This window comes from Sminthopsis crassicaudata, chromosome 1 (genome assembly GCF_048593235.1).
Source record: "Sminthopsis crassicaudata isolate SCR6 chromosome 1, ASM4859323v1, whole genome shotgun sequence".
Taxonomy (NCBI): Eukaryota; Metazoa; Chordata; class Mammalia; order Dasyuromorphia; family Dasyuridae; genus Sminthopsis; species Sminthopsis crassicaudata.
The window spans coordinates 492,099,732-492,118,297 of NC_133617.1; the positions used below are offsets into that span (position 1 = coordinate 492,099,732).

Sequence of the window (18,566 nt, forward strand, 5' to 3'; positions counted from 1 at the left end):
CAGTATTGCTTTGGGTGTTTCTACATTTGTAGGATTCTGCTTATTGTCATCACCTCCTTTGACCTATGCCATGATCCAGGTGAGCTACATCTACTCCCAAATCTATCTGATCCCCTTAGAACTTCTTTCCTAGATCTGGAGTTTGCTTCCCTATGTTTTTATTTTATTTTATTATTCTACCTTTGTTCTAAAACCTGAAGATGAATGTCCAAAGGGTTTGCAAACTATGTTAACCATCCCTGTGGTTATTAGTGGACTGGTGTTTAATGCTAATCTGTATTGGAAGGGTCTACCTCCACATTCAGATGATTGGCCCATTGATGATCTAGGTGATGCCATGATTTCTTTCAGCAACTCATTAGTGGAATTTCTAGGTGAAAGAATATGAACTATTTTGTACCTTATCTTTCACAATTCCAAATGTTTATCAGACTAATTATGTTAACCCAAATAAACTGGTTATATTAATTAATTCATATTAACTACCAGAAGTAAATTAAAGTGCTTATCTCTATTTGTACAATGAATTAGTTGAATACTCTCAGTTTGGTTTAATGACTGCTTACCAGTTACTGCAACCAGTTATCGGTTGGTTCTGTTTACTTTTAACATTGTAGAAAACTGTTAATGCTTAGCTTCAGTGGTTTGGCCTTGATATTTTAATTGGTGGTTCATTGATACCACGTTGAATTTTCAGAATGAGACTGATTGTTATTTTTCTCTTTAGCCTCAAAAGTCCTGGATTGAAGACGTCTTTGACAAAAGGGAATGTACACAAATTATACCCAGCACAAAAGATCCTCACAGGTACAATGTTTAATGTATAATTTTTATATGTTGATAACCAAAACATACTATTTAGGATATTGAAAAAAAATATGGTGATTTACTTGAGAAATTGGTTGTGTTTGTTTTGAGGATTCAAAAATATTTCTGGAGAATTTAGCTAGGGGGAAAATACTTGAATTTTTATGTAGACTCATCCTTTAAAGAATGAATACTTTATCTTACCTTATTGACTGACCCACAGAAAATAGATTGAATCTTCCCTGTCTATTTTTTGTCTGGATACTAGAATCTTTATCTTCATCTGAATTCTACTTTTCTCTACTGATCAATACTATTGGGACAGCTAGATGGAGCCCCTGTTGATAGAATACTAGGTGTGAAGTTAAGGAATACCTGAGTACTTGCTAGCTCTGTGAGCCTATTAATAGAACTGCTAATGATGATGATTATATAATAGCACACATAATAATAGTACCCAACTCCAGGAGTTGAGGATCAAATGAAATAAAAATTATAAAGCACTTAGCATAGTTCCTGACACATATTAAACACTATATAAATGTTAGGTAGTATTTTTGATATTAACATTGACTTCTTTCTTCTCTAGAACTATTCATGCCTATTCATGATCATAAGGAGAGAATCTAAATGATTTCATTTTCCTAAGATCATGGGATTGACCTTTGTGGTTACCTAGTCAAATTGAAACCCATGGAGAGGAAGTGAGGCTTGGAGGAAATATAGGAAAATGGGAGAGGGGGAAAGGGGAAGATTTGAAAACAGATCCACATCTTTCCACTAAACCAAGCTGCCTTTCATTTAAAATTTTTTTTGGTAACCTTTTAATTGAGATTTATCTAAAAAGTCAGGCAGTTATTCATATACAGTGTAGACAAAACTTTCTGAATAAATTGTAATACCTTGCATCCAATCTCTAGCGTCTGCCATTTTTCTTGGATACAGTTCTTTATTAGTCAAGATTTCTTTATTTAAAATACTAGGCTAAACTAAAAATTGCAAGTTAAGTAGAGTAAGTTTTAGGAAGGAACATGAGATTTTCAGTTGAGTTGTTTTGTGACATTTTGTTTCATTTTTATCCCTGAAGATAGGTAATCAGTGTTTGATGGTTATATTAATACTTTTAACTAGAATATGAGATAAATTCTTTATACACTCCACAAGAGAGTTTATTGTATATATATTCCTAAGAAATTACTTGTACCCATCTGAAAGCTTCATTGACCTTAAAATTTATGGATTAATTAATAGCTGTTTTAATTTGTTCTTTTAGATGCACTGCAGAATGCCAAGTGTGTCAGAATTTAATACGGTAAGATTAAAATAAGAAAAAAAGAATCACTGTGTGACTTGGGATTGAGTCAATTTAAATTATTCCTCTGGAAGTAAATGTTTAGTGGGCAACTAGGTGGTGCAGCGATTGGAATTCCATACTGGAGTTAGGAAGACTTATCTTGCCGAGTTCATATCCAGTCTCAAACATTGACTAGCTGTATGACCCTAGACAAGTCACTTAACCCTGTTTGCCTCAATTTATTCATTTATAAAAATGACCTGAAGAAGGAAATGGCACATCCTTCTAATATCTTTGCCAAGAAAATCCCAAATGGGGTCACAACGAGTTGAAAATGACTGGGACAAAAAACCCTGTACAATTATTGGTAGAGTTGTGAATTGATCCAACCATTCTGGAGAGAAACATGGAACTATGCCCAAAGAGCTATTAAACTGTGCATACCCTTTGATCCAGCAGTGTTTCTACTGGGTCTGTATTCCAAAGAGATCATAAAAAAGGGAAAAATGTTTGTGGCAGCTCTTTTTGTAGTGGCAAGGAACTGGAAACTGAATGGATGCCCATCAGTTGGAGAATGGCTGAATAAGTTATAGTATATGAATGTTATGGAATATTATTGTTCTGTAAGAAATGATCAGTAGGATGATTTCAGAAGACCTGGAGAGATTTATATGAACTATTGCTAAGTAAAGTGAATAGAACCAAGAGCACTGCCACAACAAAATTATGTGAAGATCAACTGTGATGGGCATAGCTCTTTTCAATAGTGAGGTGATTCAGACCAGTTCTAATAGACTTACAATGAAGAGATCCATCCAGAGAGAGGACTGTGGAGGCTGAATGTAGATTACAAGATGGTATTTTCACCTTTTTTGTTGTTGTTTGCTTGCTTTTTGCTTTCTTTCTCATTTTTCCCCTTTTTGATCTAATTTTTCTTGTGCAGCATGATAAATAAGGAAATATGTATAGAAAAATTGCACATGTTTAACATATATTGGATTACTTGCTGTCTAGGAGGAAGGAGGGGAAAGGAGAGAGAAAAAAATTGGAACACAAGGTGTTGCAAGCCTGAATGTTAAAAACTATCTTTGCATATATTTTGAAAATAAAAAGCTATTATTTAAAGTAAAAAAAAAAAAAAAGCAACAGTACAATGACAAAAATGTTTAACAAATTAGTCATTAGGTGAGTGTAAATTGGGCTTGCCTTGTCCATATATCATTCTCCTTCTCCTACTAATGGAGTAGTGTTTGTAAAGAAATAAAGTCTTTGAGAGTACAGCCTAGCTAGGGTGAAATATTGTTCAGATGAAAATTTAGCTAAGAATGAATGGCCAACAACAGCCTTCCTCAATAGGTCTTTTATTAATTTTTTTTAATTGAAGCTTTTTATTTTCAAAACCTATGCAAGGATAATTTTTCAACATTGACCCTTGCAAAACCTTGTGTTCCAATTTCTACTCCCTTCTCCACCCCCCTCCTTTAGATGGCAAGTAATCCAATATATGTTAAACATGATAAAAATATGTGTAAATCCAATATAGCCATACATATTTATGCAATTATCTTGCTGCACAAGACAAATCAGTATAGATCTCTTTTTAAAAGATCAGATTTGTAAAGTATCATTTTCAAAATATGTTTGGGGATTTATATTAATATAAGTTCTCTCATGTTATTCTTATGCCTATCTACACTCTTTGGCTTTCTAATTTTTGACATTATAAATAATATTTCCTTAATTTCTTCCCGGGTACCTAAGTATACACTGGATAGATTATTGGATCTGGAGTCAGAAAGACCTGAATTCAAATTTAAACTCACACACTTACTAGCTTGGTGACCTGGGCAACTCAGTTATTTAGTCAGTTCTCTCATTTATTTCATCAATAGTGTTGTTTTTCTCTTATCTACAGTAGGTACCTCATAAATCTATAGTAAATGAATACTTTTAGTATTACTCATTAATGGATAAAGCAACATCCTCCTATTATGATTTAATCAGTTGTCAGTACTTAGAAAACAATGAAGATGAAAGGAATAGATCTAGAATGTTAATTTAAATTTTAGGAGTCCTAAATTTTAGTGGGACCTTGAAGAAACTGTTCTAATACCTTTATTTTACAGTTGAGGAAACAGGTCCTCAGAGGTTAAATGATTTGGCTTCATGGTCAGAGAGTTAATGGTAAAACTCTGAATAGTTGATTTTATCAATATTCAACGTGTATCAGCCATAAAATAGAGGCAAAATATGGAAAAAATGGTTGGTGTATTATTGTTAATTGTTTATAAAACTTAATTTGTTTTAATTTTAGGTGCTATTGTGGCCGATTGATTGGAGAACATCATGGGATGGCATATCATTGGGCTGTCTCTTCCACTACCCAGGGCCAAGAAGAGGAAGAATGGTCTGTGGAAAAACACACAAAGAAAAGTCCTACTGATACCTTTGGCACTATTAACTTCCAGGATGGGAAACATACCTACCATGCCAAGGTTTGTTAATAATACAAAGATTTTAGTCAGCTTTAACCCACAATAACTTTATTTTAGTGTTCTAACACAAGGAGAAAGGTTAATTGCAAGAAAGTGTAGTTATATAGAGAGCTTTAGGAGACTTTGTTTAGAGATGGTATCCGTTCCACTTCAAATGTAATTGATCCCTCAGATAGAAATGAGCAAAATCTCTTTTGTATCAAAAGGAAATGAGTTCTCCCAGATGAGAATTGGAGAGATCATCTAAACCCATTGGCCCAAGGCTAGATGCCTTTGTTTAGACAAGCTTTTACCTAATGAAGGACAGAATTCCTTGTAACCATTTGGTTGGATGGCAAAAGATCTTTGATAAAGTTCGGCAGGAAATTTTCTGTGGAAGAATAGAGCAGTGACTAAAGTATAAATATTAAAATTTCTAGTCATTTCTAACCAACCCAGTTCAGTAATAACTTATTAAGCATGAGGTGCATGCTTCTAGGTGCTAAGAATACAGAGAAGAAAGGTGATATAGTTCCTGCCCTCAAGAAGAACTATAGTCTTAAAGCATGGGGGACTGTCCACTTTCACCAAATGGATCAAAAATGGCTTCATGGTGAAGGAACTGAGTCAGGTAAAGATGAAGAGGGAAGTAGATTTTAAGCATCCCTGAGGATGGTCTTTAAAGCATAAAAATTAGAGATACATTTTAGCTTTAGGCAATAGACGGAGTCCAGTTTGTTTATATTGTAGAAAATGTGATTGGGGAAATAAAAATTAGGGTGGAAAGGAAGACTAAACCAGGGGTGCTAATGGTTATCAAGGAAGAAGGGAAGAGTGATATGGAAGTCAGTAGATGTCATTGCAGAAAGGATCTGACTAATAAAATAAGATGATTTATCCTTAAAAGAAGGAGTTGTTGCTGAGTTATAACATGAATGAATGAAGAAAGCATTTACCAAATGCCAACTCTATGCAAAATACTATGCTAATCTCTGTAGATACAAATATAAATAAGCTAACTACCTGGAAGGGATTCACATTCTAATGGGGGGAAATAACACTTATGGAATGTTTCAGTTGTAGGTCAAGTGGAAAAGTTCCAGTGGGTGGATGCAGAGGCAAAGCAAATGGAAATGCTTTTTTAATGTCATTTCTATTGATAAAATCATACTGATTTCTGATGTTGAATCATTTGACAGTGCTATGCACTTTGGTGGCAACAACTATCTTTTTAAATTTAATTTTTTAAAATAATAGCTTTTTATTTTCAAAATATATGCAAAGATAGTTTTCAATATTCACATCTCTAAATCTTGTTTTCCAAATTTTTCTCCCTTTCCCCATTCTTTCCTAGACAGCAAGCAAATCAATATATGTTAAACATATGCAATTCTTCTATGCATATTTCCACACTTATGCTGTCTAAGAAAAAATCAGAATCAAAAAGGAAAAACAAACAATCAATCAACAACAAAAAAGGTTGAAAAGACTATGTAGTGATCCACAGTCAGTCCCTAAGTCTTCTTTCTGGATGCAGATGGCTCTCTACATCACAAGTCTATAGGAACTGGCCTGAATCACCTCATTGTTGAAAAAAGCCAAATCCATCAGTGTGTGTAGTAAACATGTCAGTGAAATGAAATTTATCACTAACTCTCTCTATACCTCAGTACGTTTTATTAATGAGAATATTAATAGCATACTTTTCATAGAATTGTGAGAATCAAATGCATTAATATATGTAAGAACACTTTGCAAACCTTAAAGTACTGTATAAGTGCTAGCTACTATTGATGAGATATAGATTTGGGGTACCCAAATGAAATTGAGGTCTAGTGGCAGTTTCGGGGTACAGGGAGTCAAATGGAGCTCCCCTGCAACCCCTCAGGATTTGACAAAAGGATAGGGAGTTAAATGAGATTTAGTGGTGGTGCAAGCAGTTCTCTGTAAAGGAATTTACAGACCCCGAAAATCTAGATTGATAAAAGAGGTTTATTATAGGGATTGGAAATAAGGTTTAAGTCTATTTAGTAAAAGGTGAGGGTAGAGATAAGAGGGCACGGGAAACAGTATTCTAGGGGGCAGAGACCCTTGGCGTGCCAGGGGTAGGGCTGCCATGTTTGGAACCTCTGCAAAGAGAGGATTTTAGTCTGGCTCCTTTTATAATGAGAGATTTATCTAAAGGGGCCCGTGGGTAGAGTCCAAAGTTGGCTCCTCACTGGGTTTCATCAAGGGCTAGAATTTGCTTGGTGGGGGTTGGGAAACCTGAGCAGATCATTAGAATGGGGGCTGGGACAGCCCAAGTTGGCTCAGATCTGATTAGGGGCTGGGGACAAGCCCGGCTCTCCTATTGGAATTCAAAGGGATGCTTTTGACCAAGATTTGTGAATCAAAGGTCTTAGCTTCCTGAATTGATAATGCATCTGCTAGGAGGGGTTGGGAATCAGAAAGGAATAAATCAATCTGAAAGGGCTAGTTTCTTAAAGGCACCACAACCTGCTTCATTATTAATAATAATGATATTATTTATAGCTAGCATTAATATCTAATTATGATTATAATAACAATAGTTAGCCTTCATATGTCATAACATATAATTATAATAAATAATTAAATATAAGTAATATATACTATCAATAATAATTAAGATCTAATAATTTTATTAATATAATTGATAAGTACAATTGCATAACATGTAATACATGGCATGTATTAATAAATGATATCAATATAATTGATATATAACATAGAAATATAATATACTAATTACTATTAATAATTGTGGCCAAATTTAAAAACTCAGTTTTTCTAACATTCTTAGTGTTAGTATTTATTTTATTTATTTGTCTATATATTTCAGTATATACGGACATCTTATGATACAAGTTTGGAGCAGCTTTTACATCTCATGTTGAAAGAATGGAAAATGGAACTGCCAAAGCTTGTGATCTCTGTTCATGGGGGCATTCAGAACTTTGAGATGCCTTGCAAACTGAAACAGATTTTCAGTCAAGGGCTGATCAAAGCTGCAGAGACAACAGGAGCATGGATAATAACTGAAGGCATCAATACAGGTAGAGCACACCTGCCTTCATCTGACCTCTTAATTTTTCCTTTCTCTCTTTGGTCCATTCTGGGCAGTGGCTTAGGGAGCACAGTGACATCCAAATCTTGCAGGAGTCCTGGAATATGTGGTATTTTGAGAGGGGCTAAGTTACAGACTTAAATGACTTAAAAATCAATGCTGGTAATGCAAAAATGAAATAACTGGAAGTTAATTTTTTTTCTGACAGAAGCAAGGGGGAAAAAAAATCAATTTTTTTCTCCTGAGTCTCCAATTATGGAAAGATTAAAGGAAAAAGGCTTTTTAGTTCATGCAGTTTACATTATAATTACATCAGCACATATTTTTGTAATTCATTATTAAAATTACATCCACGTAGCTGACACTTCATTCTAGTGAATTGTATTGCAATTTTATTGAATATATTAATCTGATTTTAGAAATATAATTTTATTATCTTTTTGTCAAAATAAGTCATTGCTGAGGATTCATATGAACCTCCTCACTTTCACTTCAAATTGTGATAGATAATCAATACTTAACTTGCTTTATGATTTTACATTTCTAGAATTTCTTCCATGATTCCCCCTCTCTACTTCACAGCCTATGGGGTATCAGCCCCATTGCTACCCACCTAAACTATTGCAGTACTCTACTTTCAAACCTTCCTTTTCTGCTAGCCCTCCCCAATCTTTCAACAGCTCTCCTCTCCAAGGTATTCTCAAATTATTACTTCCTTCTCTTTATTCTTTGTTCTACCCAAATTGAATTAGCTTTCTGTTCCCAAACATGCCTTAAGATTTTCCAACTTTGTGTATTTGCTCATATTATTCCCTATGACTAGAATATCCCATTCCCTTTCATTGGCTGAAACACTAGCAGTCTTAAAATCAAATTCAAATGCCATTTCTCTCATTTCTCTTCTGTTGTTAATAACCTTACTCCATAGACTTCATGTTGTGCTTGTTTTCTTCTTCTAATGTACTTATCATGAATTATTATGCATGATATTTAACTATGTATTTATTTTATTTTCCAAGTAGATTGTAAGCTTCATAGGGGCAAAAGCCATGTATCATATAACTTTGTATTTACCCTAATATTTAGTGGAAATGTTTATTAAACTGAGCCAACTTTATCTGATCCACTCACTTTTCCTGACGAGCCTCTAAATTAATTATGCCACACCATCCTTGTTCTTTACCTTTTGTAATATTCTTTGCATCCAATGCTCATTTCCCTTCCTCTTGCTCTATTAATTGAAGTATGTTTTAAAATATTCCATTCTTAGTTTATTGCTCTTCTCTTCCTCTCATTTTTCTCCTGATGATTTATTCACTCCTTTAGTTTTATCTTTCATTTCTGTGCAGATGACTCCCAAATGCATGTTTATAACCCAGATCTTTCTCTTGAGCTCTAGTTCCACATTGCCTATTTCCAGTAGCAAACAAAAGCTTCTTAACTATTTTTTCTTAACTTCAGCCACTTCCTCTTCTAATCTGTTCTGAACACAGAGACAACACTAGTCAATGAATATTTATTAAACCCTTGTGCTAAGTTCTAGGGATATCAAGGAAAACAAAAACTAGCCCTTAATTTCAAGGACCTCACAGTGTAATAGGAAAAACAACATATAGACCACTATGTACAAACAAGATATATTTAGAATAAACTGGAAATCATCTCAGAAAGAAAGCACTAACATTAAAGAAAGATTGGGAAAAATGTCTTGTGAAAAATGGCATTGCAGATGGGAATTGAAGGAATGGAGGGGAACCAGATGATGGAGATGAGCAGGGAGAGAATTTCAGATACTGGGGAAAGAGTTGGGAGGCATGAAAATGCTGGTTAGGTGTTGGAATGCCTTGTGCTAGGAACAGCAAGGAAGCTTCTACCACTGGATGTCTGAATCCATGGAGGAGAGGTACTCGGTATTTCAAAACAAATGTGACAGAGGGAGGTTTCTTTATTCTGAGTTCACAAATTACTGCAAATGCGTGCTTTAATCATGTAACTCTATCCTTTCAATTGATCTGCATTGCTTAGTTTAGAATTCTTTAGCTTTTTATTCAAGGCCATCTAACATTTGGCTTCTTTGGACTTTCCTCCTACTTTATCTCCGACTGTTCTAATGAACACTTTGCACCAGAAAAATTTCTGACATTAATTGTACTCTTTCGTTTTTGTGTCTTTGGTTAGGATATATTATTTGTTTGTATTTCCTCCTCTCTTCTTGCCTAATAGTACTTTCTCCTCTTTTAGATTTGATTCCTGTTGTTCTTCACAAAACTCTCCTTAATTACTACATTTGGAAATAATCCCCTCTTCTTTTGAATTTTGCTTGTATATTTGCCTACTATTACCACATGCTTCATTGTATCATGTTGTACTTTATTTTTTCAAGCGTTTTAGAGTTGTATATAATGTAGCATACATAAGGAATTTAGAGACAATGTGATGTAATGACTAGAGAGCTAGCCTTGAATTGAGGAAGATTAGAGTTCAACATGCTCCCTTTGACAGGTACTATCAGTGGGACTTTGGAGAAATCATTTAACCTTCCAGAGCTCTAAGAAACTTCTCTATGAATATAAATTGCAGGGAAGGTGATCAGCTTGGTGAAGGGAATTTCCTTATACTTATGCCAGTGAAATTATGTTATAAATCTTTAGTCCTGTTCTTATCATTTATAATGCATAAGGTATTGAACTATTCAATATGTTACATTTCAAGATAATACCTAGTTCTATTCCTCAAGGTGCTTACTTATATTCTAATAAGCCACTTGAAACTAAAAAAACAAAAACCCTCTACTTAATAACACAAAGTAAATTATTTTATGTCACAAAAAGCTACAAATAAAATGGTGCTATATTTCAAAGTAACATATTTCCTGCCAGATTATCAAATACTAGATGCTTGTTTCACAAATGTGTATCTAGCACAATGCTTCATATGTGGCCAGTTCTCAAATGCTTTTTGGATGAATAAATAGATTAATTGCCAAGAGTGTGATGAAAAGGAAAAAATCTTCTATTAGATTAAGAATAGTGGAAGATTTTAACCTATTATTCATGGGTGATTAAATGGCACATTGTCACATTTTCCTAAGGTATATACTATTCACATCTTTATAAGGAACAGAAGATTATACTTGATTTCTAAGTCCATTTTATAATGGGTGTTTTGGATGTTTTATTTCTATTGAAATAAGATGAAAGAGATGATGGAAATTTGAGAATAAAAAAACAGATGAAATTGAGCAAGACTGTCTTAGGTACATGCTTGAAGTTTTAAGATCTTGGCAATTATGAAGGTAGTTCAGTTACTTTGGGGTGACTTTCAAAAAAAGATCCTCCTCCTAAAGGGGAGCCAAAATGGAAGAGTAAGAGAACAACTCACCTGAATTCATTCAAATTCCCTTCCAAACAATTTTAAAATAATGGCTCAAATCTAATTCTGGAGTACAGAACCAACAAAAGATTGGATGAAATAATTTTCCAGCACAATGCAATTTAGGAAATCAACAGGAAAGGTTTGCCTCACCAGGGTGAGGGGGGAAGCATTAGGATTAGATTGTGAGCTCCTTAAGGGCTTAAGGGCAATAATTGTCTTTTGCCTCTTATTGTATTTCCAGTGTTTAACGCAATGCCTGGCACGTGGTAGACATTTAGTAAGATTGATTGGAAGAAACTAAAAGTGCTAAGGTGATAAGATTTTTCATCTACTTGAAAAAACTGCTTTCAGAGAAACAGTGCATATTCTACTTCTTTCCTCCTTCTTTCTTCAAGTGACAATGTTCTACATAAAAGTTTGAAAGGCCTTGGGGTAGTAAAAGAGCACAGTGGAACTTAGTAGCACCTAATGTGTGACCTTTGAACTGAATATTTATAGGAGTCTCCAAGCATGTTGGCGATGCTCTCAAAGCACATTCCTCTCAATGCCTCAGGAAAATCTCAACAATTGGAATCCCTCCTTGGGGAATCATTGAGAACCAGAGAGATCTTATTGGAAAAGATGTGAGTAAAATAAGGCTTAAAAAAGTTAACCACTTTTTTCTTGTTTTTAATGGTGATAGAATAAAGAAACTCTTTTTTTTCTCTTAAGAAAAAAAGTTTTTTTTTTGTTAGTGAATTGTTATGATTTTGATTGTAAAGAATAATTGTCAAATAGTGTTCTATTCTTTTTTTAAATTTTATTTAGAATTTTTTTCCCACAGTATATATGCATGAGTAATTTTTTTTATAATATTATCCCTTGTATTCATTTTTCCAAATTATCCCCCCCTCCCTCTACTCCCTTCCCTTGATGACAGGCAATCCCATACATTTTACATGTGTTACAATATAACCCAGATACAACATATGTGTGTAAATACCATTTTCTTGTTGCACATTAAGTATTAGATTCCGGAGGTATAAGTAACCTGAGTAGATAGACAGTAGTGCTAACAGTTTACATTCACTTCCCAGTGTTCCTTCTCTGGGTGTAGTTATTTCTGTCCATCATTGATCAACTGGAAGTGAGTTGGATCTTCTTTATGTTGAAGATATCCACTTCTATCAGAATACATCATAATACAACATTGAAGTGTACAGCGATCTTCTGGTTCTATTCATTTTACTCAGCATCAGTTGATGTAAGTCTCTCCAAGCCTCTCTGTATTCATCCTGTTGGTCATTTCTTACAGAGTAATAGAATTCCATAACATTCATATACCATAATTTAATAGTGTTCTACTCTGACAAGGTAGCAGTAATCATGTTAACAAAAGCACCTTTCTTATAGGTTGTTAGGACATCACACTTCTAAAAATGTGTTAACCTATTGAGTTTTTATGTGTGATTGTTTCTTGAAGTGTTTAATCTTATAAAAAGAGATATACTGATCTGAAAACAAATAATCACTAGAGTGGTCCCAGTTTTTTCAGTTCCTTCAAAAGATTCATTTTTATCAAACTCTAGGTAATTCGTTTGGCAGTGATTTAGTTAAGAGTTAAACACATTATAAATGTTGGTGTTTGAGAGGCTTCTTAGCAGAAGGTTCTGATATCATTACTCATGAAGAGTATCATCATCAATCATTATCATCATCATTTCCTATTACTGCTACTACTACTACTACTGCTGCTGCTGCTACTACTACTACTACTACCAGTAATATCATCACTGCCAATAGCTGAATTTATATTGCTTTAAGAATTTCAAAATCCTTTATATCATTTAACTCATTTGACTCTCAGTCCTGTGAAATAGATACTACAGATATAATTTTCTCCATCATGCAGATAAGAAAACAGGCTTAGAATGGTAAGTTGTTGTCTTGCCTATGATAAGACAAGTAACAAGAAGTGGAGATAGGATTTGAACTCAAACTTTCCTGATTCCAGTTGTAGCACTTCATTCACTAAGATAGAAAGGATACTGAATGAGACATTATCTAATTCAGTCATCCAAAAAGGCAGTCAGGTATTTATGAAGCACTTAAAAGCAAATACAAATAGCAAGAAGGACAATCTTTGATTTCATGGAGAGAAAATGATGAAAGATAGGAAAGGGGGAACCCTGTTTTGGTCCGTGCAAAGATAGTCCCATTACGGCACAGTGTCCCCTGTAAATGAATTTACAGGCCCAAAAATCTAGATTGATAAAAAGGTTTATTGCAGGGATTTTAGAAGTAAAGTTTAATTAGTAAAGTTGAGGGTAGATATTGAAGAGCACTGGGTTAGATCTGGTGGACAGAAACCCTTGGCATAAGGATGCCATACTTAGGACTTCTGCAAAAGCATGGCGTCTAGTGTTGCCTTTTTATAATGGGGACGCTTGATGATGTTGAAGGTGGGTGAAGTCCCAGGCTTCTGGCGGGCTTTCAGTTAGTTCAGATCAGTGGGGGCTGGGGAAAGCCTGGATATCATTGGAATTCAATAGGGTGCTTTTTAATCAGGATTTGTGAATCAAAGGTGAGCCATGGGGGTTGGGGAATCAGAAAGGAATCTGAAAGGGACCTCAACCCCCATCAAAAATACCATCTAAGAGGAAGGCCAATAGGGGAGGATGTCCTGGTAGAGAAAGTTCCTGAAATGAAGACTTGGGTAACCTTAAACAAAAGTTCTGGCAGGAGATACACAGTCAGAGAGGAGAAGTCCAGGGGAAGATACTTTGATGTATAAAAGAATTGGGATGATATGTACTGGTGAAAAGAATTTCTACATTTGTAAAAATCATGGATCCTTTTAGAGAATTAGTGAAGAAATTGATGGTGATGTTTTCTATAGAATAAGTTGCTGTTTCATTTGTTCATGATCATCCTTTTGATTTGGGATATTGATTTATACTGTAATTTTAATAGTGAGGTTATTTTCATTATTAGGAATAAGTAGCGTTGTGATTTTTTTCAGTGTATGGTATGAGTTCTATGACTCCCAATAAATTTTGGATGGAAAATGCCATCACATCCAGAGAGAGAATCATGGAGACTGAATGTAGATCAACACATATAATTTTCATCTTTTTTTTTCTCATGGTTTCCCCTTTTGTTCTGATTTTTCTATCTCAACATGATTCATGTGGAAATATGTAAAAATGAAGACACATGTATGTAACGTGCTGTTGTCTCCAGAAGCTGCCGATCGCTCTCTGAGAGGAGATCTGCTGTGTCAACTCAAATCTCTCGGACAGATTCTTCTTCCTGTAGAGAACCGTTGCTGTCAACTCTGGTCCAGAGAAGTGATTTCCCTTCCTGCAGAGAGCTGCCTCAAGTCTGGTCTAGAGCAGAGACTCCCTTTTCCTCCAGAGCTGCCCTCTTTTATCCTCCCAGAGAATGGGCGTGGGATAATGCAAGGGCTTCTGGGAAAAATTACTTCAACCAATGAACTTGCTCCTCCTAAGCATGCAAGCTCTTCCCCAGGAAATCACAAGTCAAACTCCCAGGAAAGGCCAGACCTAGAAAATTGTTAAGTACCGACTTAGCACTTAGTAAAAACCTAATATCTCATTATCTCATTAGCACTTAGTAAGAACCTAACACATGTATATCCTAAAAAAAGTTTTTCATGTAATTGGGGAAAATAAAGATAACAAATATTAAAAAATAAAAATAAAATAGAACACGAGTTGGACTGTAAGACAAAAAACAAACAAACAATAAGAAGTGATGAACTTTGTTTCTAGAAAATATGACCCTGTCTCTAATACTTAATTTTGTGATTTTGTAAGAATGTGAATTCCTGGAAACTAGAAACTGTCTAACTTTTTAAAATGTGTTTCATAGGGAGTGTGTATCATATAGTGTGTGCTTAAGAAATACTCATTCATTCATTCATTCATTCAAAACTAATCCCTGACCTCAATCAGGGTACAAGAATTTATAGGTTCTTGAATCCAAGCCCAGCACTCCATGTACTATGCTAGGATGCTTCTATATTATCATCATCATGATCATTATTATTATTCTAATTACTCTAATAAAATGAAAATCTTTAATTTAACATACTCACTTTTCCATATTACAAATAAGTTTATTTTTTTAATTGGACCTTGGAGTTTTCCTGGTTAAAGGATTTTCTTGTCACTAAGGAACTTCTACTGATGTGAATTGGTCTTAAAGAGTTGTGTAATCTTTTGTGTACATCTGAGACTTTAGTATTGAGTTCATTTGGCATTGGGATTCATTGGGATTCATTCACATTATAACTTTATGATTTCCAAAGTCAGCTCTTAGACCTTTGTTTTCATTCTTGATTGCTTTCTGCTTCCTTTGATCTCTCAGGTGGTGTGCCTGTATCAGACTCTGGGCAATCCCCTTAGCAAGCTGACCACCCTCAACAGTATGCACTCACATTTCATTCTGTCAGATGATGGTACTGTGGGGAAATATGGAAATGAAATGAAGCTGAGGAGGAACCTAGAAAAATACCTGTCCTTGCAAAAAATAAATTCCCGTAAGTACTACTTGATTGTCAGTCAACAAGTATTTATTGAATGTCTATATAAGCAAAGAAGGAATTGTACTGAGCAAAATGGAGCTTATTAGATCATAAGATATAAAATTAGGAAAAAAACATAGAGGCATCAAGTTCAACTCTCATTGTTCATATGAGGAAACTGATGCTAAGAGAAATTAAATAACTTGCTCATATTTATGTATCTGGGCTTTCGGAAATCCAATAATCCTTAGATTGTCTCTTCTACATCTATTTTCCAGGACACTTTTTTTTTCCTAGGAGATATTTCATATTTTTTTCTATTTAAAATTTTTTTTTGTTTCATTTCTTGAAGTCTTATTGAGTTATTCACTTCTATTTGTTCAATTCTAATTTTTAGTGTATTATTTTTTTCAGTTACTTTTTTTTAAAGCTCCTTTTGTAATTGGCCAATTGATTTTTTTTTTTTTTTTGGTTCATTGCATTCTTTTTTCATTTCACAAATTTTGTTTTTCAGTGAATTGGTGTCTTTTTCATATCTCTTTTGTAGAGCATTATATGCTTTTTCCATTCTTTCTTGCAATTATCTCATTTCATTTCCCCATTTTTCTTCTAACACTCTTTTAAGACCCTTTATGCAATTTTGTAAGAAAGCCTTGTGAAATGGAGATTAGCTCATGTCTCCCTTTGGGGCTTCATCTGGAGATGATTTGCCTTAAGGAACCTCAGGATTTGAAATCTGTAAATCTGTTCTTCTCTCTTTCCATAAAAGCTACCTATGATGAGAGTTCTTTTTTTTTTTAAGGCTTAAGGTCTGCTTAATGCAAAGGAGCGACAGCTGCTTTAATTTGTCCTGGGGCAGTTCTGCTGATTGATTTCCAGTTCTGGATAATGGCAGTTAGGTCAGGAGGTCTTCTGGGGCTCAATGATTTACAATTTGGCAAATCTACCAAACCACCTGCTTGCAATCCCGACAGAGTAGGTTAAGAGGCTCACAGAAGATTCCCAGGTGTGTGAAAGCTTCAGCACTCTGACTCCCCACCCTAGCTCCTTGCCCCATCTCCTGGTGCTGCGGTCTGGGCTCGGCCCAGACTATCTCCCTGCCCGTTTGAAACACACCTGTTCTGTCTTCCAAGATATCTTCTTCTGGAAAGGTGTTGTACTCCAAATATTTGTGGATTCTTTGACTCCAAGACCAGTTTAGAGGCTTAATCTGCTGTTGGTTTGAAAGAAGGCCAGAGGAGGTTAGGGAAAGTTGTGTCAGCTCTCAGCCATCTTGGTTCTGCCCCCAAATCCAGCTTGTCTATATTTGAGGTAGAATTTGGATTCATCTTTACTTCCAGCCCAAGCACTCTATTATACCACCTGACCTGTCTGTTGTAAATATGGAGGAAAAGGAACGAAACTAACATGAATTCAATCACAATGAACAGGGTGAGAGAATTCATTGGTGGGAATAATGAATTCCTTTTGAAGTGGTGACATTATTCATATTTGCTCTGAATATTTTCATTGGATTGGGATCAGTTGTCATAATGTACATAATTATAATTTGGGACTTAGATAAATGCTAAATTATGTGCTAGTCTATAAAAGTTTGGAGAAATAGGGATGGTGATAGAATATGGAAGCTCTTGATAGGCAAAAAATTAAGCCATTTAAGATTTTTGAATAGAATTATCAAAATAGAGACTTTATATTGTTCTGGACTATTGGCAGATCCTTGAACTCTCTTTAATTTTAGTTTTTGATTCCTATTAAAAATAGAATTTAAGGCAATGTAATATAGTGGATATAGAACAGAAAAAACTTAGTTTACTTGTCCTCTTGTACACACAGTGATTGTATCATCTTGGGCAAGTCATTGCACATTTCAGGAGCAATTCTCTAATGCTGTTCTTTTAGAAAAGTAATGATTAAAACTCTTCAATAACAGGATACATGAAGGATCTGAGGTATAGGCTATGATTATAGAAGGGAGAAGAAAGTTCCCAGAGTGACTGGGGTGATGGGGAGAGGAGCCACTAAGAGATAAAAGGTATGAAACAGTGGTTCCTAAGATAAACTTAATGTATTTAGATATTTTAACTGAGGCTTCCTTTTGGAATATCTCGGGTTCCCCCAGTTATTGGTGCCTGTTTCCCCAAATCACCTTGTATTCCTCCCATTCATCTTGTATTCAGCTAGGGGGCACAGTGAATAGTGCCAGACTTAGAGTTAAGGAGACTCATCTTCCCGAGTTCAAGTTTGGCCTTAGACACTTATCTGGGTGAAGTCTCATTAGATTTTTATGTCCTCTATAACCACAAATAGAGGTGTTTCTTTCAAGGACTATAAAAACTCCCAGATTTTATTTTGTAAATTAATTAATTTTAGTTTTGGTTCACATTAAAAATAGAATGTAGATCAAGAAGACTTAGGTTCAGGGTTATCTTCAGTGTATTATTTCTTTCTTTGAATGTGGATCCTATTGTTCTATTTGGACTTTATTATTTAAAGTCTTATTGGACATTAAAAAAAAAAAAAAAAAAGCATAGTAGAAGCATTACTTGGACCACAGCTGTTTTCCTTGTATAAAAGGACAAGGCACTTTATGAAAACATGCTAACATATTGTCTTTTTTTTTTTTTTTTTTTTTTGCTCTAAAGTGGATGGAATGGGAATGCTACACCAGCCATTCATTTATCCATTAATGATAGGATAAACCCTCCTTATTTCTTTGTGGTATTACCTACATTGCTTTTCAGTCCGGCGAATATGAATTTTTGATCATGTCTGAGAATGGAAGAAAAAAGACTATTTTTGTACTCAAATCTAATACAGTTAATAAAATTGTAAAGAAAATTTCTGCTATAAAAGTCACTGGGTTCATCTGTTTGGCATATGGCCATTGTGGCTTAATTTTCCAAAAAAGATGTGCTGACAATTTTGAGTTTAAAGATATGAATTACAATTGTTAGGAACAAAACAAAACAAGTTTTTCCACAGTTTGAGTCTCCCCCAAAA

General features: G+C 34.6%; 1 protein-coding gene across 1 annotated transcript in view; it reads left to right on the top strand.

Annotated features, from left to right (window-relative positions):
- Positions 1-18,566, top strand: part of TRPM6 (transient receptor potential cation channel subfamily M member 6) — a 154,645-nt gene that overhangs the window by 25,898 nt on the left and 110,181 nt on the right. The window contains 6 exon segments of the mRNA XM_074281417.1: positions 728-807; positions 2,081-2,119; positions 4,416-4,596; positions 7,436-7,649; positions 11,534-11,658; positions 15,407-15,578. Of these exon segments, the coding sequence (XP_074137518.1) occupies positions 728-807; positions 2,081-2,119; positions 4,416-4,596; positions 7,436-7,649; positions 11,534-11,658; positions 15,407-15,578 (811 nt within the window).